Here is a 26,196-nt window from a genome sequence, read left to right as displayed (position 1 = left end):
AAAATCTGTTGTTCTGCCCCTGAACAAGGCAGTTAACCCACTGTTCCTAGGCTGTCATTGAAAATAAGAATTTGCTCTTAACTGACTTGCCTAGTAAAATAAATGTCAAATAAAAAAAATTAAGATTAGCTCAACATTAAATTACTTCTCCAATCAGTGCGGATGGAGCAGGCAAGCTATAGTTGTTTTAGCCTAGGCATCGACGTTATTGGCTGCCTAGGCTATAGTTGTTAACATGCGAGACGGACAACCAAGTTTGGGGCACGAGACGTGACATTTTGTGGGTGGTGAGAGAGAGCATGAGGGTAGAGGAGAAGGCTTGGGCATCTTGTTATGACATGAATTTCCTGAATTAGACCCACAGAATTATACATATGGAGGAGTGGCTTCTATAGCGGAACTTTGAATATCTTTGAACTTCAGAGAGTTGGACCAGAGCTGTGTAAGCTAGCTAGCAAACATGCCTGTGTGTGCAGAGCAGCACCAGAATGAAGAACACTTACATTTTTGTAGTTAATAAATCCAATGTGAAACGTGATAACTATATTATCCATAACTAGCACTGAAAAAGTGAATTGGTTCTTCTCGAATTAAAAATCCTTCCCTAATTTCGGAATCACACTTGTAACGTCAGTAGGGTACAGAAGTCTAAGATTCTGAGCTAGAGGGGCACGTTGCCTACACACGCACACACAGGAAGATATTTTCAGCTGGCAAGTAGACACAGGAATATGTTTCTGAATGACAGAGTGAGGGCTTTGGCATAGGTGCCTTTTTGCACTTTTTTTGTGAAGAAAAGAAAATGCTGGTACAAAGAGAGAAAGAACTGGAGGAACGGTTTTAACTCTCAGAGGACAGACAAAAGTAACACTAGGATATGGCTAACACAGCGATGAGGCAGAAAGCTACATTTGTGAAGATGGGATACCTCAGAGAGATTTCAGAAACTGGCATAATTCAAGTGTGCCTCCCCCTCTATCTCTCTGTTCATCTCTCTGTATCACATTCAGCATAGTACTCCTGGAACCTCTCATGTAAAATGCAGAATCCAGCAGTACTACATCCACCCCCAAAAATAAAAAAGATAGAAGGAGGAGAGGAGACAGACGGAGAGAGTTTGAAAGGCCACAGGCTCTCTGTGAGGTTGTCCTTCAGCTGCTCCAACTGTGAATAATTCTTCCAGAAATAAACTGGGGCAGCGAAGTCTCTACAACCAGGGTCAACCAGGGAGCCAGGGAGATGGGCAAAGGAAACTGATTCAGGCTAACCCTGATATGCATTAAATGTGCTGAACCCAACATCTCAAATACCCAATTCAGTCCAAAAAAAAATAACAATTTTCCAGACCAAAAAAAAATGTGAGACCCAATCACTCATCATAAAATCGTCAATGAGGAAGAGTACTTAAACACAGAGGAAAAATCACTTACTTTTCTCATGGTCCCAAAAGCCACGAACCCTGAATCAACCGTCAGCCATGAAGTCTGCATCTCCTTCACCTGAACACACCTCACTTCCCGAATCCCCCCACAAGAGCTACCCTTCCTTCCGACCCAAGGTCTCTGAAGCTAAACACAGTGTGCTGTCCAACCGTGTGATGATGTCCCTGGTGTGTGGAGCAATAGTATTGACAGGGACCCGGTGTTTGTCCCAAAAACAGCCCTAGGACCTGGACTGGGACCAGCAAGGGAATAATTAAACAGACACTAAAGCAATTGGTGACTTTAATTGGCGAGACTCTAATCTCAACTGATATCTCGGGCACACAGTTGATCACAACACTTTACCAACCCAACACACATGGAAACTGGAGAGGCACTAGAACAGACTACAGGGTGTGTTGAGATGCTGAACCTAGCTGGAAACAACTGTCCGGACGCCCACATAGCAGTAACCTACTGTAGAACTTCACAAACCGTCAGGGGGACCAAGTGGAGACTTTGTTGTAAGTACCGATGTTCTTGCACAGATGGATGGTATGGATGAACGCTTGTAGAAACATAAATATTCAGTGATTCTAAATGGACAAAGATAAACCGATGACTCATCTGAACACATTGATATTCTGCTGGTTGGGAGAAGCAGCAAGCGCCAATATCACACATTTCAGAGCTAGCTCACTCTACCTGTGGCTCGAAAGCTACAGTTTGGACCCTGGCAGTAAAATTCCAATTAACAACCCCCTCACATTTCTCTCTAGGCTCTCTCACCATCCCTCCCTACATTTAATTATTGATAGGCTCTCTTTCTCTCCACAATGCTGACGGAAAGTAGACTGCTTTGCACAGAAACAGGGAAGGACTTCCCTGGCGAATTGGGAATCCCAAAGTACTGACACACTTTTAAGTTCTTCTAAAATCCAGAGGAATCGCATTTGGTACTGTATGTAGCCCATGTGACCAATGGAGTGAGATGAACCAATTTGCCACAGACTCACATCTGGCAAAGGGATCTGTAATGGTGGTTTAGTTGGAGCTGACACTAAATGGGGAGGGTGTACTGGAGGAATATTTGGTAGTTAAGCTCCTTCGGAAGATCCTTACACTCAACTAAATGAGCTAGAATGTAACGAGGCGTGCCAAAATGGTGGCGAGTGTTGCATTGTTGTCATTTCAAATGAATTCATGTCCACTCTGTAGAAGACTCAAGTTCGGATTCAGATCATGATTTCAAAAATGCAATACGTTTATCTTTCGTTCATCTTCGTCTGTGACATCCCAACGTGATTCCCTTTGGATTACCATGGTTATTTGACTGGCCCTGAGCTACCGTTTTACATAGTAGCATGGCAATGAGATTAGACTGTAATCCTGGATTTCTCCAATCCCAGTTTAGTGCCAAACAGGGGATACAGTACAGCCATAAACTAGTCTCCTCAGCGATAATACCCCATCTAGACAGAAAACTGACTGTGAAAAAGGAAACGTCAGATTACTACGACCGCTAGATAGGGCATACATTCTCGATTTGTATCATTTGTTTTTCGTACAATTTGACAATGCACAGTGATGACAATACAGATAACTATTACCGTATTTAAAACTCACCAAATACACATTAATCATTTTATTTAGGCTGCCAAACAAGTTCAAAACAAATGTAACAGCACAGTCCACTAGTTCAGACAGAGAGCAGATGTTCAGCCTACTTATAGCAAGCATGCTGTACAACACTTGCAATGCAGGCCGGGACACTTTGTACTACACACGGTAGATCCACACGTACTAATCTACAGGAGCTGAAATGGAGGAGGGAGGAGAGGGCAGGATGGTGAGAGGGAGAGAGTAGAGAGAGAGAGTGTGGTCTAGATCATTCGGCATAAACAATTTGCCCTAAATTGTTTCAGAAAGGAGTCTCGCTGCAGAGAAGCAGAACAAATGGATAGGATACTCTGTGCCAAATAAATATTGTAATGCAAACGCAACATGTGCACGTTGGTGCATCTCTGAACCAATCGGAAATGAAAGTTGCTGTTAGGGGGTTTGTGTGTGTGTGTGTGTGTGTGTGTGTGTGTGGGGGGGGGGGGTATTTTATAAGGCCGACTCTTTGGGAAAGTCTATCCGAGCATGCACAAATAAAGTTATCAATTTACAATGAAACCGTGTTCAGAGCTTGTTATTCCACTCACAGCTGTTCCCCATTGTTAGTTAAGATGTTATTGAAGCAATGCAGACCAACTTGAAGTATCTTGATGATTGTTTGCGTGTTCTACAGGCTTGTAAATACACTGAGTATACAAAACATAGACACAGACTGACCAGGTGAATCCAGGTGAAAGCTATGATCCCTTATTGATGTCGCTTGTTAAAAATCCACTTCAATCAGTGTAGATGAAGTGGAGGGGACAGGTTTAGAGGAGGATTTTTACGCCTTGAGACAATTGAGACATGGATTGTGTGTGTGTGTCATTCAGAGGGTGAACGGGCAAGACAAAAGATTTAGGTACCTTTGAACAGGCGCACCGGTTTGTGTCAAGAACTGCAACGCTGCTGGGTGTTTCACAGTCAACAGTTTCCCATGTGTACAGTACCAAGAATGGTCCACCACACAAAATACATCCAGACAAAAAAAAATTGTTAAATTTTTTTTTTTACCCCCAATTTCGTGGTATCCAATTGTTAGTAGCTACTATCTTGTCTCATCGCTACAACTCCCGTACGGGCTCGGGAGAGACGAAACTATAGGTCAGCACTCTTCACAGAAACTATAGGTCAGTACTAACACCATCATGACCGCCAGCAAATAGAGACAGGAGGAATACTGGAGCAGGATAATGTACTGTGGTAGACAACAGGTGTATCTCTCCTGTGACTCACACACACCCACATGCAGGCAGGTCAACACCTGCCTGGTATCCAGCTCAAATACCACCCTCTGAATTATATGATATATTCTCTCGCTCTAGCAGCTCTGGTCATTTCAGCCCAACCTCTGTCGAGCCTTAGTCTTGTACAAGCCTACATATCCTACCTCTTCCTTCAGCGATAACCTACACTTCTGTACGTGGGTGTGCTACGATACACATTCCTGTATGTAATAACGCACAGCAACATACATGTACTGGAATTGACAGTAGAACTCCAGATCTGTGTACCTCCGTCACTCCAGCACATTGCCGTACAGAGATCAGCTCTGAGAAGCACTATGCAGAATATAATGGACACAAAAGATCATCGAACAGACAAAGCGGAGAGATTAGTATTGAACTGCCCAGGGGTCCAATGGGCAGATTACACAAGTAACACTACATGTCTATCCTTAGGATACACACACACATCAATCTATCCATTTCACTTCGCAACTCCTAAACAGCTCCATAACTCGGCTCGGTTATATTTACCAGGACGGGGAACAAAGCATAAGAAGACAACGTGTGATTCGGGTAGCATGAGAACATCTTTAGAGAAGAGGTGTGAAGGTAACGTCTGTCTGAGGAACAAGCTATTCAGAACACAGAGATCGATTGTCTGACGCTGACAATATATAAGCAGCGTTTTTCGATTCCACAAGGTAATACTCTGCAGTGCAGGGAGCCCGCATTTTCTCAAGGCTGGTGAGAACGGACTGAGGCACTCTGTAACCTGTGCCAATATCATGATTATTACGTAACATACTGCAGGTAATATGGATAGACGGTGTGTGTATGTGCCAGTGTGTGTGCCAGTCTGCATGCCCCAGTATGCATGCGCACGGATGTGTGTGTGTGTGTGTGTGTCTCTATGTGTGTGTGTACTAAGTTGGTACGTGTGCGTTACTGTATCGGCTGTATGTGGCAGCAATTATTCATCCGCACAGCTTTCACAAGGTGCAATCTAGAACCTAAAAGGGTTCTTTGGCTGTCCCAATAGGAGAACCCTTTTGAAGAACCCTTCGTAGTTGCAGGTAGAACCAGAGCTTCCTATCATTTTCCTTTGCCACAGGACAGTGGTAATACATCACCAACACATAGTGGACGCTACAGAGCTACACTGGCATGATGAATCGATCTTCTCCTTCCCTCTCTTGGACAGGGTAGTGTTAACGCTGGTGAATCGCTCTTGTGATAGAATTACTACACAAATGATCTCCTGCCCAGCACCAGACAGAGAGAGAGAGAGAGCGAGAGAGAGAGAGGACTGGGTTTGATACTCTGCTGCCAGCACAGGCCATTGAGGAGATGGAGGAGTGTTACGGGCATACGCAAACACACGCACGTACAAGCACACACACACACACACACACACACACACACACACATACACACACACACACACACACACACACTCTCTGATCTCCAAACCAGTAGTTGAGTCTGGACACAAAGTTGAATGAATGAAATGATTGCCATGGCTCTCACAATGACAACATCTGTTCTTTGTGCTATTTGGTAACACAGACGAGGACGACAAGAATCTCTATTAGGATATTATACTGAGAGGAGAACGTCTGCTTAGAGGCTAGTGATGCACGAAGTCAGTCATTTCCCTGACGGACACCAGTTTATGTAGGGAGAGGGATAGAAGGAGGGAGAGAAGAAGAGAGAGAGAGAGAGAACGAGAAAGAGAGCGAGAGAGAGAGAAAGAGAGAGAGAGAGAGAGAGAGAGAGAGAGAGAGAGAGAGAAGGAGATGGGATATAGGGAGAGTGAGAGAGAAAATGAGAAAGAGAGAGAGTGAGAGAGAGAAAGAGAGAGAGCGAGAGCGAGAGAATGAGAAGGGATATAGGGAGAGAGAGACAGAATGAGAAAGAGAGAGAGAGAGAGAGAGAGAGAGAGAGAATGAGAAAGAGAGAGTGAGAAAGAGAGAGGGCGAGGGGATATAGGGAGAGAGAGTTGACCAGTGTCCGCAGTGCAGGGAGACACCTGCTGCCTACTGCTCTCCTGTTGCTCCTCTCCTCTGCTCCTCCTCTCCATCGCCACTCTGACACAACACAGCCACAGGAGCATTGATCGGTTCTTCATACTGTACTGCATAATGTGGTAGGCCACTGTCGGACGTAATGCCTCTACTGTAGTCAGTAAAAATAAATCCTGGTTACTACAGTACAGAGCCTGGTCAACAATGAACTCATAATGTAATGGTAGACTACTCAAAGTAGTAGATTTGATTTAATAGTGACATTTACCTCACATTCACCTCTCACGGTCACCATAAATACATAATCAATTATTATAATACAGTATGTGCAATTTAGCAGACACTTCTATCTAAAGTGACTTATTTAATGCGTGCTTTTATTTTCCGCGATGGGTGGCCTCAGTGTGAATCGAACCCATGACCATTGGCATTGTAAGCGGCATTCTCTATCGACTGAGACACATAGGACCACTAGTGAATGGGATGTTCCACCAAAGGTGGGGGAGGAGGAGAGAGGGGGATAACTGATCTGCCAGTGATCATATCTCCATCCAAGAAGGAGAATTATACTGCATCTCGTTTCTTTGCCGTCCTGCCACTGAACACAAATGCAACAACAACAGCGGCAGTTCATCTGCAAACTCTCAAAGGCACCGGGGCAACTGTGGAGCAATCTGGGTCTGGATGGGGTCGTGTGGGCGAATGACTGGGCGCATAAAGAGCCTCTGCCTGGCTACAGCTCGCTTGGGGTTTACCAAAAGGCACAGAAATATTCTCAGACCATGAGAAACAATATTCTCTGGTCTGATGAAACCAAAATGGAGCACATGGCCTGAATGCCAAGCATCACATCTGGAGGAAACCTGGCACCATCCCAGCCAGAGCTCTTACTTGAACCCGATTGAATGTCTCTGGTTGACCAAAGTCCCTTCTCCCCCGATTGCTCAGTTTGGCCGGGCGGCCAGCTCTAAGAAGAGTCTTGGTGACCTTATACAGACAGGTGTGTGGCTTTCCAAATCATGACCAATCAACTGAATTTACCTTAGGTGGACTCCAATCAAGTTGTAGGAACATCTCAAGGATGATCAATGGAAACAGGATGCACCTGAGCTCAATTTATAGTCTCAAAGAGGAAATGGGTTTTACGTAAATAAGGTATTTCTGTTTTACATTTTTTTTATACATTTGCAAAAATTTCTAAAAACCTGTTTTCGCTTTGTCATTATGGGGTGTTGTGTGTAGATTGCCGAGGGAACATGTTTTATTTGGCTGTAACGTAACTAAAAGGGGTTGTGAATACTTTTCGAAGACATTTCATGTCGCTGGTACTACACCGTGACAGCGGTTTGAGCGTGTCTCCCGGCGTTTTACGTTACATAACCCTGCCACAGAGGGACATTACGGTGGAGACTACAGCTGAGGAGGAATGTCATGTCTCCCCCAGCAGGCCATTTGAACCGCTCCAATGTCCCTACGAGCGCACGACTTGGAATGAAGGCCCACAATGCATTGCTTTCATACTAAGTGGTCAAGTAGTGTGGATTTCGTTTCCAACTGGTCCGAGACTGATACGAGGCAAACGGTTTTGATTGCATTGCTTGCTAGAGATAAAAGACTTGAATCTGGGCAAAGTGGGTGGACGCTTGCTTCAAACCCTTGCCGATCATTACCCAACCCCCAAATTGAATTTATGATACGTGTTTAGGACCCTAGTGTTCACCACATCGGCCATTAGAGCTAGAGTCCTCCTCTACGAGAGAGCAGACCAATAATCTCACTCATAATCTCCTCTGACTGCAGTCAATAACAACAGTAGCCAACAGAGGGGAGACAGGCAAATACACAAAAACAACACAGATAAAATGGTGTATTTAGTATTTAGAACACAGTAGCCTCGGGGTTAGTTTTGCCATGTAGGGTGTGTTATCTGAATCCGACTAGTCTATTCTGGGTGGATAGCCTATCAATGAATGTTGCTGCTTCTTCTATTCTGTTGGCATGATCAATTGGACAGATGGAAAAACAACCACACACACACACACACTCCGAAAAAAATACACACGGCACAAAATATGGGCTGAGTGATGCTTCAATGAACACACAAACGTCACACCGTGGCAGTGGCCAAGGTAGTACAGGCTCAAAATAAGTCACGAATTGCAACGTGAGAAAGTGAGAAAGTGATTTTCCAATTCTGCAGCATCAATCTCCTAAGAAACAGCCAAGACATTCATCTGTCTATGGACACTGTGTGCTTGGGAAGAAACTGAAAAATAGCAAACACACACACACACACACACACACACACACTCGGTCTATACCTGGACCCGGGGGTGTCACTCTACGTGCGGCACGTCCCAGTCAATACAGTAAGCACACCATGTACTGGCACACATTAGTCCCCACCCCGCCCTATCCTCCTCCCCCCCCCACACACCTGCACGTCTGCCCCTCCCTTAGAGAACAGAGATGTAGACTGGCGGTCGTGAACGCACCTCACTTTGATTGGTCAACACACATTGAACACAGCCTGGTCCCAGATCTGTTTGTGCTTTTGCCTCCTCCTCCGACGCCGTGGTCGAGCCTGATGTGACCGTTCCATTAGGAATTAGGAAGAGCGGAGAAACAGACTGGCACCCAGGCAGGATTGATCATGGATCACCTCAACATACAGAACCAGTGCAATATAGTACACAAACTGTGCAACTACTATCAGGGGAAGTACATGAAATACAGTAGAATGAGACATCGCATTCATACTTCAAATCAGCTTGGGGAACAGGGTCGAAAGGTACTGCGCAACTCACTGACACCGCACCGGGAGACTGCAGCACAGGCACACGGAGATAGGGACTGGTGTCAAAGGAGGATGCCCAGGGAGGATGCCTGTCCATAGGCAGAGATGGACACCTTTCTGTGCACGGATGTGGGGAGGGTGACACCCCTGGAGTCCCGTTGGAGCATGGGGACATTGTGACAGGGGAGTGATTGATGAGTGATGAGAAGGTGACATGACGATGACAGAGGATGATGAATGGTGACAGGAACTGGTGACTCAAATGTGTTACTGGAGTGGAGATTGCAAGGTAGTGATGGTTAGGGTGGATTCAAGTGGCAAATGTTGATGGTCCGTGGTGCTATTGGTTGGGAAAGAGACCAGGCTAGTAGCAAGGGTTGTGGCAGAGAGAGAACGAGAGAGAGAGAGAGAGATGGCAGCCGAAGAATGGGTATTCCTCATTCCTTGATTGTGGTCACGGTGGGTGAGATGACCAGGTAAGCAGTGGAGGTGACGGTCTAGGCGGTGGTGGATCTAAAAGGAGACATAGTGGAGAGATGGCAACGGAAGGATGGCTCCTCACACCCGGTGGACTTGGCCATAGCTTGGTTTCGGATATGGAAGTTGGGTGGGAATGGTGGAAGATAGGTATTCGTCCTCATACCTGGATGATGTTGATGATGATGGCAGGATGAGCAGGTACGCGAATACGCGACAGGTAATGATCAGGAGGTGTTGATATGAGGATGGGCAGATGAAGGCGAAGCATGATGGGTATCGTACTGTCTATCCCTCGTACCTTGCGTTTGCGCTCTGCCCGTTCGCGGGAGCGAATCCTCCTCTGGCGGGCTTTCTCCAGAGCCTTCAGGTCAGGACCCTGCTGCTCCACCAGCTCCACCCTGGCCTTCTTAATGTGGGCTGCAGCGTGTGCCATGTCAGCCCGCTACCTCCTACTTCCAGAGAAACCCGACACCAAATCACCTTTTAAAAATTCCTCCCCCCCCCAGAGTCCCAAAAATAATTTGATTCAGTAGATTCCCAGTGGGCGACTTTCCGCCAAAGGGCAGGCAGACGCTCACGCTGAGTCGTCCGCCACCACGACTCTGCAGGAAAGCAGAGGAGGAGGACGGAAATAAGAGAGAAGCAGAGAGCGAGAGGTGTAGCCGCTAGTCCTCTATGCCTCCAGCCGTCACCACCACATATGAACTGGTCTAGCCCTGCATGCAGCGCCCCACTCCCTGGAACACCGCATCTGACGTTTGGAGTGGGGATGTGTGGGTAGAGAGAGAGAGAGAGAGAGAGAGAGAGAGAGAGAGAGAGAGAGAGAGAGAGAGAGAGAGAGAGAGAGAGAGAGAGAGAGAAACTGAGCCTGAGATCCTCCTCTCCCACTGTAATTGCGGAGCTGTCAGCTGCTGTGGGAAGCTTCAAGTTTGGAATCTGTCAGTCAGTCATCCCAACAACAAGACTTCACTCACTGATATTGCAATGGGGGCGGGAGAGAGAGAGAGAGAGAGAGAGAGAGAGAGAGAGAGAGAGAGAGAGAGAGAGAGAGAGAGAGAGGAGAGAGAGAGAGAGAGAGAGAGAGGAAGGGGATGGAGAGAAAGGGTTGGGGAAGGGGGCTACGATGGTTGAGAGCATAACTCGCTGTTCTTTGGGTGGAAAGGTGGAAGGAGCCATGTGAGCCGAATCAAGAGGGGGACACAGAGGAGATAGAGGAAATATCCATCCAATCCCTTACTTCCCCCTACATTAGTGGGAAATGGTAAAGTCTGCCTTGATGACTGTGAGCTGCTGCTGCAGATTTCACAGCTCGAGCTCACACACTCACACACACACACACGTCAGATTTCCCCCTTACTGTCACACACACACACACACACACACGTCAGATTTCCCCCTTACTGTCACACACACACATTTCTTTGCCCGGAACCATGAATCAAATCCAATTTCACTTGTCACATGCGCCGAATACAACGGGTATAAACTTTACCGTGAAATGTTTACTTACAAGCGTTTTCCCAACAATGCAGATTTAAAAAGTAAGAAATAGGAAATAGCAACACAATACAATAACAATCCCCAGCCAAACATGAAAATACCAATGGCATGCGTGGGTTTAAGACCTGAATGTGACGTTATCTCACGTGTAGTTCATTTAATATGCACATATATGAGTGCATTTACATGTCGCTTCCCCACATATGTAGGCTTCAATATGTTTGGATGATCTCTACAAGCCTGGAGTAAAGTGTGTGTTGGTTGTAAAGAAGCAGCAGCAGTGGCCATATTGTGTCTGTACCAGCCAGGCAGCCCCAGCTGGACCTAGTGGCTAGTGCTACTACACTGGAATCCACTCCTACATCACTCTCACACCCAACACAGCTTACTGAGAGAGAGAGAGAGAGAGAGAGAGAGAGAGAGAGAGAGAGAGAGAGAGAGAGAGAGAGAGAGAGAGAGAGAGAGAGAGAGAGAGAGAGAGAGAGAGAGAGAGAGAGAGAGAGCGAGAGAGAGAGAGAGAGAGAGAGATCACGGTTGGTTCAGGTTACCCACAGTGCAGGCAAATGGTCAGTCGAACCTAGTGTTGCACCAGGACAGGGAGAGAGAGAGAGGGGAGAGAGGGGGGAGAGAGACAATGAGCGAGAGAGAGGGGGGGAGAGAGAAAGAGAGAGAGAGAAAATGAGCGAGAGAGAGAGGGGAAAGAGAGGGGGAGAGAGCGAGGAAAGAGAGAGACTGGAATGAGCGAGAGAGAGGGAATGAGCGAGAGAGATAGAGAGGGGAGAAAGAGAGAGAGAGAGAGAGAGAGAGAGAGGGGAGAGAGAGAGAGAAAGAGAAATAGTGATAGTGAAATAGAGGTTGAGGGTGAAACCAGAGAGGACATCAAATGAGAGGGAAGGATGGAGGGATGGAGAGGAAGATAAAGGAACAGGAGAAAGACAGGGTGGGAAAAGAGATTGATAAGGAAGAGAAAGGCAGAGAGAAAGAGAGAGGAATGGACCCACCCTTCTCCTCATCCCTATTCAGTGTCATTGTATTCAGTCCATGTGGTAAATCAGCCTCCTCTCCTCTCTTAGGAACAGAACAGTGAGCGCCATATTCTTTCTCACAGAGAGAATCCTTCTGGGTAACACTGCCTTCCAACTAGCTCATACTCTGTAGCAATCGTGGCATGTAGGTATCTACTGCAGCATAACATGAATCAAAACATTACTAAATTGTACATAAGGTACATAAACTATCATTCATCTAGTGTTTTGTTAAGAAGTATGACGGTTTAAACACTCCTTTCTGACAGTGAATGTTCCCGGCTTCATTTCAGCACCACGGAGAGCACTTTGCATTGTATCCCTACTGACTTATAACATGACTTGTGTAAGACTTAAATGTCAAATCGTGTGTGCATTTTAATGTTAAGCCTTGTCCATGGTGCTGAACGCAATGCTGGCAAAAAGAGAACAATGGGGGAAAGTTCACTCGCAACTTCACAATGTTGTACAATAGAATGGAGTACACCCACATTTGACCCTCTTGAAACATACACAGACGGCACATTTGGAAGAACCACTCTCACCCGTCCCTTGCTGTTTGGAATCACATTATTTGAAACAAGGGATCACGTACTCATTGACGTCACCTGCTGTGCATTGCCTTTACAACCCACACAACACTACACTTTTCACCGTTTCCTGCAGTAGCACTTTGAGGTTCAATCATACACAGCTTCTCCCATGCAGTGGCCTCTTACAGTTACTGCTGCTATACCATGGTGCCCCCTGGTGGCCATTATATAATTACATTGAGTTCATCCAAAAATAGATGTACGTAGTCAGCTGTTCCTGGGTAATTGCATGGGGACTGGCGAAGCACCACTCTCATCTCATCGCATGTCCTCCGGATATGTATATAGAACCCTTACGATGTACGTATAGAGTACATACTGGTTCATTCGACAGGACTGCATTTAAATGTTGATTTCTAGGGATTTGCTGCCCAGGCCCTTGTGCTGACGAGGAGCTCCTGCCGCAGGGGGCACTTGAGAGCAGAGCCTAGGATCCCCATGTTATTACCATGTTAAAGAGAGTAACCTGGCTCTGAGTAATGGTCATGTAATCATATATTTCACAGATGTGATGGTGCACGTAACCTGGTTGCTAGTGATTATGCAGGAAGAAGGATGGAAGGGAATAAAGATGTGGGGGTGTGTGTGTGTGTGTGTGTGGGTGTGCATCTGTGTGTGGGTGTGCTCTGTGTGTTTGATATGAGGAAACAGGAAATTACCCTCTCAGAGTAGCACCGTGTGATGTGTGAAGGACGATGTCTCATGGTCCATTCTGAAGACTGGGCTTGGGTGCACACTGGCCATGAAAAGGCCATTTCCTGGGGGCTGGCAGGACATTCCATATGTCGAAGCATACATACTCAAATACATGAACGCTAAATCAATCGCTAGCGCACACACTTCAACTTGAAAGTAATGTGTAGTCCCGGGCGGCTCAGTGGGTAGAGCATGGCACTTGCAGGGTTGTGGGTTTTCGATTCCCACGGGAGACCAGTACTGTAGATGTATGCACTTACTGTAAGTTGCTCTGGACAAGAGTGTCTGTTAAAATGTAATGTAAGTATTATGCGCTGTGTGTGTATTTAGCCTCGGGAACTAAATTAGATTTAGAAGGATGGCCACGCAAGACTGGTGTGTGTTTGATACGTCAGTCCTAGGCCTCTGCCTTTACCTAGCAGCAGTAAGAAGGATTCTGCGTTTAAATCTCGCCTCGGTTTGTAATCCCCAAATCCTGTCTAGCAGAGAGAGTATCCACTATTTACATATCAGTAATCTAGTCGTCTAGCCTTACAGTAATTAGAAAGACCCAGCATCTGCCTCTAGGTTACGGCTATATTCTTTACTGGCACGGAAACCACACGAAAACACACACACAAACTCTCCATATAGACATTGATTGACAGGTAGCATTGATCGGCAGCTTGGTGGAGACCCTGACTGTGATCTGAACTCTGACCCCATGAACTAGGTGGGGTAGTCCAGAGAGGAAGATTAGGGCTAATTTAAGGAAAAACTGCTCTAAGAACCAGAATGCCTGTGCAATAGAATTAGGAATTAGAATACTTTTGTAGTAATTACTTACTGTAATTGAATAGGATCTCCATGACCTGTAATCTGTACTATGTATGGGCAGGGTGGTCTATTTAAAGCTCTTCAAAATGAATACAGGATACTTTGACTTCTAGACAGAACCAAATGAACACAACTGAATGATATTAGTAAATACAGTATATTAGCCTAAACCTCTACCCCCCCAATCCCCTTCCCATTTTCTTCATCCTAAATATTTAATGAAGTATTTCATTAAGTCCTAATTTTGTTGAAATCAGCCTGATCCCTGTCTCACTGATCAGCACAAAAGGATTTGATCTCTTTTTCATCTGCACCAGAACACAGTGACACACACACACTCCTTCAAGGAAAGCCACCGGATTAGCTTTTAGCCCACATCCTCCCCCTCCCTACCTCCTCCCTCCATCCCTCCTTCTGTCCAAAAGCCTCCCAGACGAGGGCCAGTCTATCAGCAAAATCTCTTCATCGTTCGACGGTTTTTAATAACACAACTCACTTCGGACTCTTGGTATCCGTTTTTGTGAGAATAACATTTGAAAAAAGTACCGTTAGTTTACATTCTCTTTCAATGTCACAATATTACTTTTTTATTAGCTAGATGGTTTATTGGTGTGTCAGAGGAAAAGTGGATTTACTTGGTGAGTTGGTCAAACTAATGTAGAGGGGAGAGGAGGGAAGTGTGCGTGAATGGATTAGGCCTGTGCACCATCTGTCTGCCCTGACACACAGAGTGGTCCAGCCCTTTACCTTACCTACACTCCCTAGCCAATAGACTACCGCTGCTCCTTCAAGACCTAGTCTATATTCTTCAATAGGGGAGGGGAGTGGTATTGTGACAATTCATTGCCACTGCACAACATACAAGGCCGCGACAGTAGCACACTGAAAGACAAGACAGGGAGATAGACTGAAGATACAAGCAGACAGACAGAAGAGAAACAAAGAGATACAACAAACAAAAAACTAAGAGATTCAAAGTAATTAATAAAGAGATACGGTCAGAAAAACAGAGATAACAGACAGGCACACAGGTGGTGTTCCTCAGAGCATCCCTGTCATTGTAGAGGAGTGCACTGTACAGACAAAGAGGCACCACAGCCAGAGCCACACCCTAACCCTCTCTCTCTCTGTGTTTTGCTATGCATCGGCAGGGCAGACCCGATTTGGTGATTTCTGGTATATCGTATATTGAGTATTCAATAATGTCATGGTATAAAACACATCATTAATAACAATAAAGTCAAAGCGTGTAATTATAGATGCCGAGCATTTCCTAAGGAATTTCATTGGTTGGGTGTATACAGTGGTGTTGAGTATTCGTCTCCATTCTCTGGTATGTGTATTGTTATGGGAGGTAGGCTAGTCCCTTCATGGTTGTAGCTACTGTAAGTCCCCAGACACAATCTATCCCAGACTGTCACCTTTGAAACTCTAGAAGGCGGGATATTAAGTGGAGGTGGGGGGAGGTGTGTGTGTGTGTGTGTGTGTGTGCGTGTGTGCGTGTGTGTGTGTGTGCATCCATGTGTGTGTGCAAGCATGCGTGTGTGTAGGTGGGGGTGAGGTTTTAATGTATTGCTATCCTCTGAACCATATTAGGAAACAATGATAGAGGTGTGATTGAAATGTAATATGTGTCACCAGGGGTTAGATTTGTATGCTTCTGATGCCTTAAGGCAACAATTGACCAATTTAACGTACTTGCTAACCACACTGGGTTTGTACGAGAGAGAGAGAGAGAGAAAGAGAGAAAGAGAGAGAGAGAGAGATAGGAGTCTGCAATAACCATGGATTTAACAAGTGATTGTAGATATACAGTGCATTCGGAAAGTATTCAGACTCCTTGACTTTTTCCACATTTTGTTACATTACAGCTTTATTCTAAAATTGATTTTTTTCCCCCTCATCAATCTACACACAATACCCCATAATGACAAAGCAAAAACAGTTTAAGAAATGTTAGCACATTTATTTAAAAAAAATGAAAACCGAGAGTTAAACAAAAAATGTTAAACAAATCAAAATATGTTTTAGATTTTAGATTCTTTAAAGTAGCCACCCTTTGACTTGATGACAGCTTTGCACACACTTGGCATTGTCTCAACAAGCTTCACCTGGAATGCTTTTCCAACAGTCTTGAAGGAGTTCCCACATATGCTGAGCACTTGTTGGCTGCTTTTCCTTCACTCTGCGGTCCAACTCATCCCAAACCGTCTCAACTGGGTTGAGGTCAGGTGATTGTGGAGGCCAGGTCATCTGATGAAGCACTCAATCACTCTCCTTCTTGGTCAAAAAGCCCTTACACAGCCCGGAGGTGTGTTGGGTCATTGTCCTGTTAAAAAAAAAAAATTGTCCCACTAAACGCAAACCAGATGGGGAGGGATATCGCTGCAGAATTCTGTGGTAGCCATGCTGGTTAAGTATGCCTTGAATTATAAATATATCACTCACAGTGTCACCAGCAAAGCACCCCCACACCATCACACCTCCTCCTCCATGCTTCATGGTGGGAACCACACAGGCAGAGATCATCCATTCACCTACTCTGTGTCTCACAAAGATACAGCGGTTGGAACCAAAAATCTAAAAATTTGACTCATCAGAACAAAGCACAGATTTTCGAATGTCCATTGCTCGTGATTCTTGGCCCAAGCAAGTCCCTGCTTCTTATTGGTGTCCTTTAGTAGTGGTTCTTTGCAGCAATTCGACCTGATTCAAGGCCTGATTCACACAGTCGCCTCGGAACAGTTGATGTTGAGATGTGTCTGTTACTTGAACTCCATGAAGCATTTATTTGGGCTGCAATCTGAGGTGCAGTTAACTCTAATGAACATATCCTCTGCAGCAGAGATCATTCTGGGTCTTCCTTTCCTGTGGCGGTCCTCGTGAGAGCCAGTTTCATCATAGCGCTTGATGGTTTTTGCAACTGTATTTTCAAGTTCTTGACATCTTCCAGATTGACTGACCTTCAGACTTACCTTAAAGTAATGATGGACTGTCATTTCTCTTTGCTAATTTGAGCTGTTCTTGCCATAATATGGACTTTGTCTTTTACCAAATATGGCTATCTTCTGAAAAACAAATGAGCTTTTAGCAAGGCACACCTGTTAGTTGAAATGCATTCCAGATGACTACCTCAATGAAGCTGGTTGAGAGAATGCCAGGCAAAGGGCGGCTACCTTGAAGAATCTCAAATATGAAATATATTTTGATTTGTTTAACACCTCTTTGGTTACTACATGATTCCATGTGTTATGTTGATGTCTTCACTATTATTCTACAATATAGAAAATTGTTAAATTAAAGAAAACCCGTTGAATGAGTAGGTGTGTCCAAACTTTTGACTGGTACTCGAAATATTCAGACCCTTTGTTATGAGACTCAAAATTGAGCTCTGGAGCATCCTGTTTCCATTGATCATCCTTAAGATATTTCTACAACTTGATTGGAGTTCACCTGTGGTAAATGATATTGATTAGACATGATTTAGAACAGCCAGAAGAGGACTGGTCACCCCTCATAGCCTGGTTCCTCTCTAGGTTTCTTCCTACGTTTTTGCCTTTCTATGGAGTTTATCCTAGCCACCATGCTTCTACACCTGCATTGCTTGCTGTTTGGGGTTTTAGGCTGGGTTTCTGTACAGCACTTTGATATATCAGCTGATGTAAGAAGGGCTATATAAATACATTTGATATGATTTAGGAAGGCACACACCTGTCTAATATAAGGTCCCACAGTTGACAGTTCGATGAGGTTGAAGGAATTGTCTGTAGAGCTCAGCTCCGAGACAGGATTGTGTCAGGGCACAGATCTGGGAAAGGGTACCAAAAGATGTCTGCAGCATTGAAGGTCCCCAAGAACACAGTGGCCTTCAGCATTCTTAAATGGAAGAGGTTTGGAACCATCAAGATTATTCCTAGAGCTGGCCACCGGGCCAAACTGAGCTACCATGGAAGTGACCAAGAACCCAATGGTCACACTGACAGAGCTCCAGAGTTCCTCTGTGGAGATGGGAGAACCTTCCAGAAGAACAACCATCTCTGCAGCACTCCACCAATCAGGCATTTATGGTAGAGTGGCCAGACGGAAGCCACTCCTCAGTAAAAGGCACATAACACTTGCAGTTTGCCAAAAGGCACCTAAAGGACTCTCAGACCATGATAAACAAGATTCTCTAGTCTGATGAAACCAAGATTGAACTATTTGGCCTGTATGCCAAGTATCATGTCTGGTGGAAACCTGGCACCATCCCTACGTTGAAGCATGATGGTGGCAGCATCTCACACTGATATGTTGACATTGAGAAATCACTATAAATAGTATAAAGATGCTATCGCACATTTTGTTATGATGCGTCATTGTCCTCTAAACTTATATTTTATCCCATTCTATGGAAGTGCTTCACCTAGTAACAGGAATTCCAGCTCATTGACTCTGAATACAAGGTCAACAGCAAACAACAAGCAGACAAAAAGAGACACAGCAGCCTCCAAGCTGGCCCTACCCTGTGGCGTTGTGTCGTAAAGGAAGCACACACACGGCTGGCTTAACCCCTGTCTAGCATGGAGTGGTGCTAACTGGCGCTTCATCGCCCTGGTAACCCATCCCTTAGTAACAAGGCCGGGGGCGTTGTCAACGGAGACAGTGGTAGACGGCGGGAGGTGGAAAGGTCTTTCGGGGGGGTGTGGGGAGTGGTACTTTCCACCCTGTGTGCTACGGGAGTCCTGTGGGCATCATTAGGCCAACCTGAGCCTTCACAGACCTTAATGAGAATACACACCTACTGATAGAAACACTCATATACAGTAAACACAACCACACACCTCCCGGATGGTAGACAATGCAGATCCACAATATAATCTCAAGTAGATACTTGCGTGTGTATGTGTGTGTGTGTGTGTGTGTGTGTGTGTGTGTGTGTGTGTGTGTGTGTGTGTGTGTGCGTGCGTTCGTGCATGTGCATGTGCGGGTGCGTGTGCGTGCCTGCGTGCGTGCGTGCGTGCGTGTGTGTAGTCCTTCCCACTCCCTCCCGAGTGGCGCAGCGGTCTAAGGCACTGCATCTCAGTGCTAGAGGCGTCACTACAGATCCTGGTTCAATCCTGGGCTGTATCACAACCGGCAGTGATCGGGAGTCCCATAGCACGATACACAGTTGGCCCAGCATCGTCAGGGTTAGGGGAGGGTTAGGCTGGGGTAGGCAGTCATTGTAAAATAATAATTTGTTCTTAACTGACTTGCCTAGTTAAATAAAGGTTAAATCAAAAATAAATACAAATAAAACTAATGTCTAAATACAACATCCTGGGTCACAGTCTGCCAGTAAACTTCCTGAAACAAAGCATTATGAGAGAGAGAGAAATATTCATGTAGATAAGAAAGAGGAAGAATGAGGAACTATTCATCAGTGCCCCACCCAAATGAACCGTCTCAGACTTCCCCCTAGGGCCACGATGACACCATCCATCCCCATTGGCCTCAACATTCAACGTATTACTCATCTTCAACCCCCCTAAAAGACACACGGAATGATTCACCCTAATGTGGTCCAATTCTGTCTCTGCTGGCATGTTAACACCACCAGCCACAATAAAGCAATGTGTCCTAATAAAAGTTGAATAATATTGCTGCTCACTTCCACGCCACAACGTAAGCACTTCTCCGCAATTAAGACAAAACCACCCCTAGGAGAAAGGCCTATTTAGTGTGTTAGCACAGGAGAAATGACTCATGCATACCGCATACTGTATATTCAGTACAGCACATTCACACTCCTCCTGGGTCTTTAGGCCTGATGGTTATTTATATCCTGCTGCTGTTACACAATGCAGCACACACAGGTCAATAAACTATACAGATTCAAAACAACAGGCCACTTCTTCTTCTTCTTTTTTGAAGAAGTCAATGTGAATACGGAAGGCTATACGCTAGCATCTGCTGACCAGCTACTGTAAATAAAGCTAGCGCCTTAGCATAGTCTTCATAGAAAGCGTAGGTTAATGGGTTTTTAGGCTGTAAGTTAGCATCTGCTGGCCTATAGATAGGTTAATCAATGTATACAGTAGGTTATAAGCTAGCAATATCTGCTGACCTGCTACTGTAGCTAATGCCAGCGCTTTAGCATTGTCTCCACAGAAAGAGCAGGTTAATTTAAGTATTTTTCTGGCTATAATGACCCATCGGTGGTGTTAATCTACATTGAAAAGATAGAGCATGGGGGCTTCATTATGGTGGGATTAAAGATAAGTCGGTGATAAATGAATGTCCCCCTGAGAGACAGAGAGAGAGAGCGAGATAGAGTGGGAGAGAGAATCCACTAGGCCCGCAGTTCATTTCAAGATGTTTAAAACCTGTTAAGGATATGGCAGACATACGCCCCCTTTGGAGAGATTGGGTACCCCTAGTAAACTGGAAAAAAAATCTGTCAAAAATTGCTAATATATGCAAATAAATAATTATTATTGGATAGAAAACACTCTAAAGATTCTAAAACCGTTGGAATTATGTCTGTAAGTATAGCAGAACTCACAGGGCAGGCATTCTTCCAAACTAGTTTTTGTGGCCATGAAAGTTGGAGCAACTTTGACGTCATGTCCCCCACCCTTCCCAACCAGCTATGATTCTGGGGACACTTTCCATCTCTTCCGCTAGATGTCCTCTTTCATTAGAGCTTCAAATCGTTCAAATCCCGCGAGAATTGACCCTATGGGAGTGAAATTAGTGCGTGCCACGAGAGAATAGGCTGTGCGTATGGGCGCGAATTGGTCCCAGCCATTCCTTTGTTTCCAGCACTCAAGAGAAGGGCAGACGATGGCCGATTGAATTGAAGTTTGTTTTGCACGTCTAAAACATCATAAAGCTTGCTTCTGCACTTAGTTTGACCTGTTTAGTCGACATATAATGTGTAATTTTGAAGTTTTGATGCGCAACTTATCCGGACCAGAGGACGTTTTGGGTGCATTTCAGCTGATGTTATTAGCAGTAGCTAATACAAAGACGCAAGACTTGAAACCAAACGATGTATTGGGTAAGTATGAAGCCTTCCAGAACATTCTGAACGAAGACCATCGAAGGTAAGGGAATATTTATGCTTAAATCTGTGTTTCTGTTGACTCCAACATTACGTGGAAATGTAGCTTGGAACTGAGCGCTGTCTCAGCATATGGAATAGTGTGCGATTTCTGTAACGTTAAAAATAAATCTAACACAGCGGTTGCATAAAGAAGCAGTGTATCTTTCTAACTATATGTAGAACATGTATATTTAGTCAAAGTTTATGATGTCTATTTACGTTATCTTGCCGCGCTACATAGATTTCCTGCGGGCATTTTTGAGTAATTTCTGAAGGTGAACTCACTGTAAATGGACATTTATGGATATAAATGGCATATTATTGAAAAAAAAAAATATGTACTGTGTAATATGTCATATTACTGTCATCTGATGAAGATTTTCAAAAGGTTAGTGAGCAATTTATTTTTTAATCCTGCGTTTGTTGATTGCATGTTTTGGCTATTGAAATGAGCTGTGTCTGGTGGTGGTTTTACATATATATGTGCTATGTTTTCGCCGTAAAACATTTTAGAAATCGGACTTGCTGGCTAGATGAACAAGATGTTTATCTTTCATTTGAGCTATTGGACTTGTTAATGTGTGGAGGTTAAATATTTTTAAGAATATTTTTGCGTTCCATGCGCCACCGTTTCAGCTGCACGTGGGAGGGTTGATTCCCAATTGGGAACCAATATCGTAGACAGGTTAATTAAAAAGAGAGAGGCCCCTAAAGTCCCCTAAAGCACTCCTTTCCTGACACAAAACAGCACATCTCCGCTTAACTTGTATTTCGACTGCAAAGCTAACTCATTATTGGACCCTTAACTTGAGAGTCCATGCAGATCATTTAAAGTTAACCTAGCCTAGGTTAGCTTAGCAGTAAGGAGGTTGGAGGACTAAAGGCATAGGGAGAGAGATGTACGGGTCTCTGGGAGGTTAGGACCGCTGTCTACCTAGTCTACAGTAGCAGCCTTACCTGGCCTGTGGCTCCCACGACCATGCCTGCGCTCATGGGTGCTCCGTCGTGGGTGGTCCCAGTTCCAACCCCCAGGGAATATCCAGAGGGTGTGAGGAGGGATAGCTAGAGGGTCCACACAGGGGGGGAGTGTGTGAGGGGGCGGGGGGAAGAGAATCCAATATGCAGGACGGTGCAGTCGACTACTGTGAGTGGATTAGTGAGTACCGTGCTGGAGGTATTAGCACATTGTGTTCGAGACACACACACACACACACACACACACACACACATAACACACACACACACACACACACACACACACACACACACACACACACACACACACACACACACAGGGGGATTAGCAAGACAGAAATAGAGGAGTCTTCTCAGCTGACCTAGAATCAGACCTGACTGGGACCAAGGCGTGACACACACACACATATATACACACATGCTGCTTCGTCACCACCTCTACAATAGGGATGTCCCATACACCCTCCAACACACACACACACACACACACACACACACACACACACACACACACACACACACACCCACACACACACACACACACACTTCCCCGAACAGACAAAGATGGGGCAGCAGTTATTGCACTGTCAGGTAGCTAAACTTACAACAGAGATTGAGAACATCTTTTCCGCAGTCTATGAAGGAGGAGGGTCGAATTCTCGTTCCCTTTTCATATCTCCGGGACAGATTAACTTGAGCCAACCTGTTCATCAGAAATGACAAATCCTTTCCCTGTGGATGTATGTGGTTTACGTGCGGCGGCGCATCGAAGCCCACACAGTAATCAAAGTCACTGTTTTCCAGAGAAATGTCACCCTCTTGACGTGCACAAAATGCATTCTCGTGACATGGCTCGAGGTGAAATGAGACGGAGGGGAGTAAAAGAGGAAAGGAGGAAGGACGAAGGAGAAGAGAGGAGAATGAGGTATACACAGTACGTCTTATGTAGGGTAAATCCTTACCTAAAGATAGAACATCTGGCCAACTAAACCCAGCGATCCATCATCTCAGATCTCAGATCTCATCATCTCAGATCATCTCAGATGTGTGTGTGTGTGTGTGTGTGTGTGTGTGTGTGTGTGTGTGTGTGTGTGTGTGTGTGTGCGCGCGAGCGTTGTGTGTTGAGATTGCTGTTCGTGTGTGTGTTCTTCTTGAGCTCATCTGTGTTTTTTTCCCAGCAGTGAGTCGGTGCCACTGGAAGTCCCTGCGAAGTCCTTGTGAGGACAGCGTCCTCTCATCTCGTGGGTCTCTGCTGTAATAGCTGCCATGCCACCGTGTTGAGCCTGTAGAGGTCAATCGGAAGGCATTCTTAGAACGAGCGCAGCGTTCGTACATAAACCACGAGCTGGCGGGGACATAACGCTACTGCAAGGGTCCTCCAACACGTCCACCTAGCGAGTGGCTCGCCAGACAATTCCGAAAGTACACGCAAACGGTCATAAAGAAACCCTTTAAAAAAAAACTTATTTAGCATGCTACATAAACAAGTCAAGACAGATAGGCTAGTGGTGACAGGTGACAAAACTCTCTGTGACCCACACAACGCCAGGGTTACTGTATGCCCTTCTAGCCCTGCCGTAAACAACAAGCCAATATACAGTGACACGTCACAGCCAGCAGATAGGAATTTTATCCGGGGGCTACGTTCGTTTGGCTTTGTGACCGGGCTCAGGATCAATAATGGCCTGAGGTCCAATGAGAATGCCTGTTACGCAATCGGACTGGCGCCTGCACTCGCAGTCATCCATTTACATTGGCGTCAGGGTAAAGCCTTCAACTCAGCTTTCTACTATGGCTACCTCTCTCTCCCTGAATACATTTATTTTGAATGGAGCCATTTCCCTTGGTTAAGCCTGTGGTCCGTCACAACAAGCAATCCCTTTGAAATGACATTGGTCTCTGAGTTTAGGAGTTGAATAAGATAAATGAATATAGCCTATTGATTGAAGCGCTCTCTCTCTCTCTCTCTCTCTCTCTCTCTCTCTCTCTCTCTCTCTCTCTCTCTCTCTCTCTCTCTCTCTCTCTCTCTCTCTCTCTCTCTCTCTCTCTCTCTCTCTCTCTCTCTCTCATTCAGATTGGCTTTATTGGCATGAAATACAATTTGTAGATATTGCCAAAGCAGTATAGTGGTTGAGCATTTCAGTAAATATAGTACAATGCAATGAGGATAATGAAATACAGTGCTTTGAATTGTAAGGATGTTTTGGGGGCTAAATTTCAAATGGTGCCCACATTTTTGTGTCCTTTTCTTTCTAATTACAATTAAAGGGAATTGTCCGAGTTCTGTTCTGCATGCATTACCTGGTACTTTCTATTGGATATTAGGATTAGGATTAGGATAATGGGTGAAATTACACTATTGAATATCTAGATTTGGACAGGAATATTTCTTTTTGAGAATTGTCTTTTTACGGAGTAAAATGCTTTGCGGGCTTTTTCTTCTAGTGTATTCACTGCCAGACCAAATCCACCAGAGGCACTGATCTTTAGTCCCAGGTAGTTGTACCATTGGGAATGTTCAACCATGGTTTTTCATCATTCGGGATTCGCTCTCTCGCTCTCATGCATACAGATGCTTGTGAGATTATGGTGACAGCTGTCTTAGACACATGACAATATAGGCTGAAACAGCACAGATAACCTTCATAGTGTAGTGGGGTTGCCCCTGGTCTTCTCATATGCTAAAGGTGAACTCACACAGATAGCGAGAGGAGACGTGAGTTTACACTTTCATTATCTCACTGTCCTTTCTCTCCCCGAGAGAGAGAGAGAGAGAGAGAGAGAGAGAGAGAGAGAGAGAGAGAGAGAGAGAGAGAGAGAGAGAGAGAGAGAGAGAGAGAGAGAGAGAGAGAGAGAGAGAGAGAGAGAGGGAGGTTACTCTATAGCAGTAAAATGCCATACTCAGCAGCAGGAGCTGAGCCGGAGGAGAAGGTTCTGTTGAGTGGTGGACAACAGATCGTTTTACTGTAAAAACCCCCCACATGATCCTACACAGCTGTCATACGTGAATCTGAACAACGACCTTTGAGGATGGAGAAGGAGAAATGACGAACATTTATTCAATTAAATGGAAATTAAAAAGCTTGGCTGGATGTCATTTGTGAGAAATCAAAGATATGTGCGAACAAAGGAAGACTGTGACCTTTTCGATCGTCGTCACTTCTCGCTACCTAACGAGCAAACGGGAACCAGGGCTGACAAAGATGAACGAGCCACAGGAGCAGGGTGCCTTTCCTACAATGGACACTGCTGTCACTGACCTTATGGAGACAGAGAGCAGAGAGCTACGGTGTCGTAGCTCTATAAAGCCTCACCAGGCTGAACACACAGAGTGAGAATGGAGCTCTGTCCTATAGAGGGGTCTGGTTTAGGACACACAGGGGGGGAAAGAGGACTCTCAGGGGGGGGGGGGGGGGGGAGCTGGCTCGGCCTGTGACTCATGGGACATTAGGACTGATAGAAAGAGGCCCTAGTGACACATTGGGGACAGAGTGGCATACTACAGGAAACACAAGGGACAGAGGACGGGGTGACATACTACAGGGGACACAGAGGACACATCCTCCATTCCTGACCTGACATTATTGGGGCTTTCAACGTGCTTCATGGACCAAGGGGAAAACAAAGAGAAGCTTCACATATTCAGAGTGACCTCGCTAGAAGTCATTTGTGACTCATTGCCAGTAGGGCTGTCACAATTACCGTATAACTGTGTCACCCACCTTTATGAATGAAGGCCTTCATGAAAATAGAATAACCGTCATAACAAGCAAGGTGTCGAAGCAAACGAGTCTTCGGTTGCCTAGGTAACACCTCCTCCCTGCGGCAGCACACATAGAAATATCATGAATGGAACACAATGGTTGCCTGGTACTGAGATACAATAACTTCCATGGTAATGTGGAATGTTCATTC

At 45.2% G+C, this 26,196-nt stretch overlaps 1 protein-coding gene across 42 annotated transcripts in view; it reads right to left on the bottom strand.

Annotated features, from left to right (window-relative positions):
- The window catches only part of ank2b (ankyrin-2), a 252,259-nt gene that overhangs the window by 117,972 nt on the left and 108,091 nt on the right, over positions 1-26,196 (bottom strand). For 4 of the 42 annotated variants that reach the window (XM_090184003.1, XM_090184014.1, XM_090184012.1 and 1 more), the window contains exon 1: positions 22,264-22,474. The exons of 30 other annotated variants lie outside the window; for them this stretch is intronic. In XM_090184003.1, the coding sequence (XP_090040129.1) occupies positions 22,264-22,299 (36 nt within the window). In that variant the 5' untranslated portion in view covers positions 22,300-22,474. Of the gene's footprint in view, positions 1-9,908; positions 10,732-22,263; positions 22,483-26,196 lie in introns of those variants that run through there. 8 more of the 42 variants (XM_090183987.1, XM_090184001.1, XM_090184032.1 and 5 more) reach the window with 4 other exon arrangements.

Source organism: Oncorhynchus mykiss, chromosome 9 (genome assembly GCF_057628025.1).
Source record: "Oncorhynchus mykiss isolate SJ-2025 chromosome 9, ASM5762802v1, whole genome shotgun sequence".
Lineage (NCBI taxonomy): Eukaryota > Metazoa > Chordata > Actinopteri > Salmoniformes > Salmonidae > Oncorhynchus > Oncorhynchus mykiss.
Note: the sequence above shows the minus strand (reverse complement) of the source record. Positions and strands in the feature narration are given on the sequence as shown.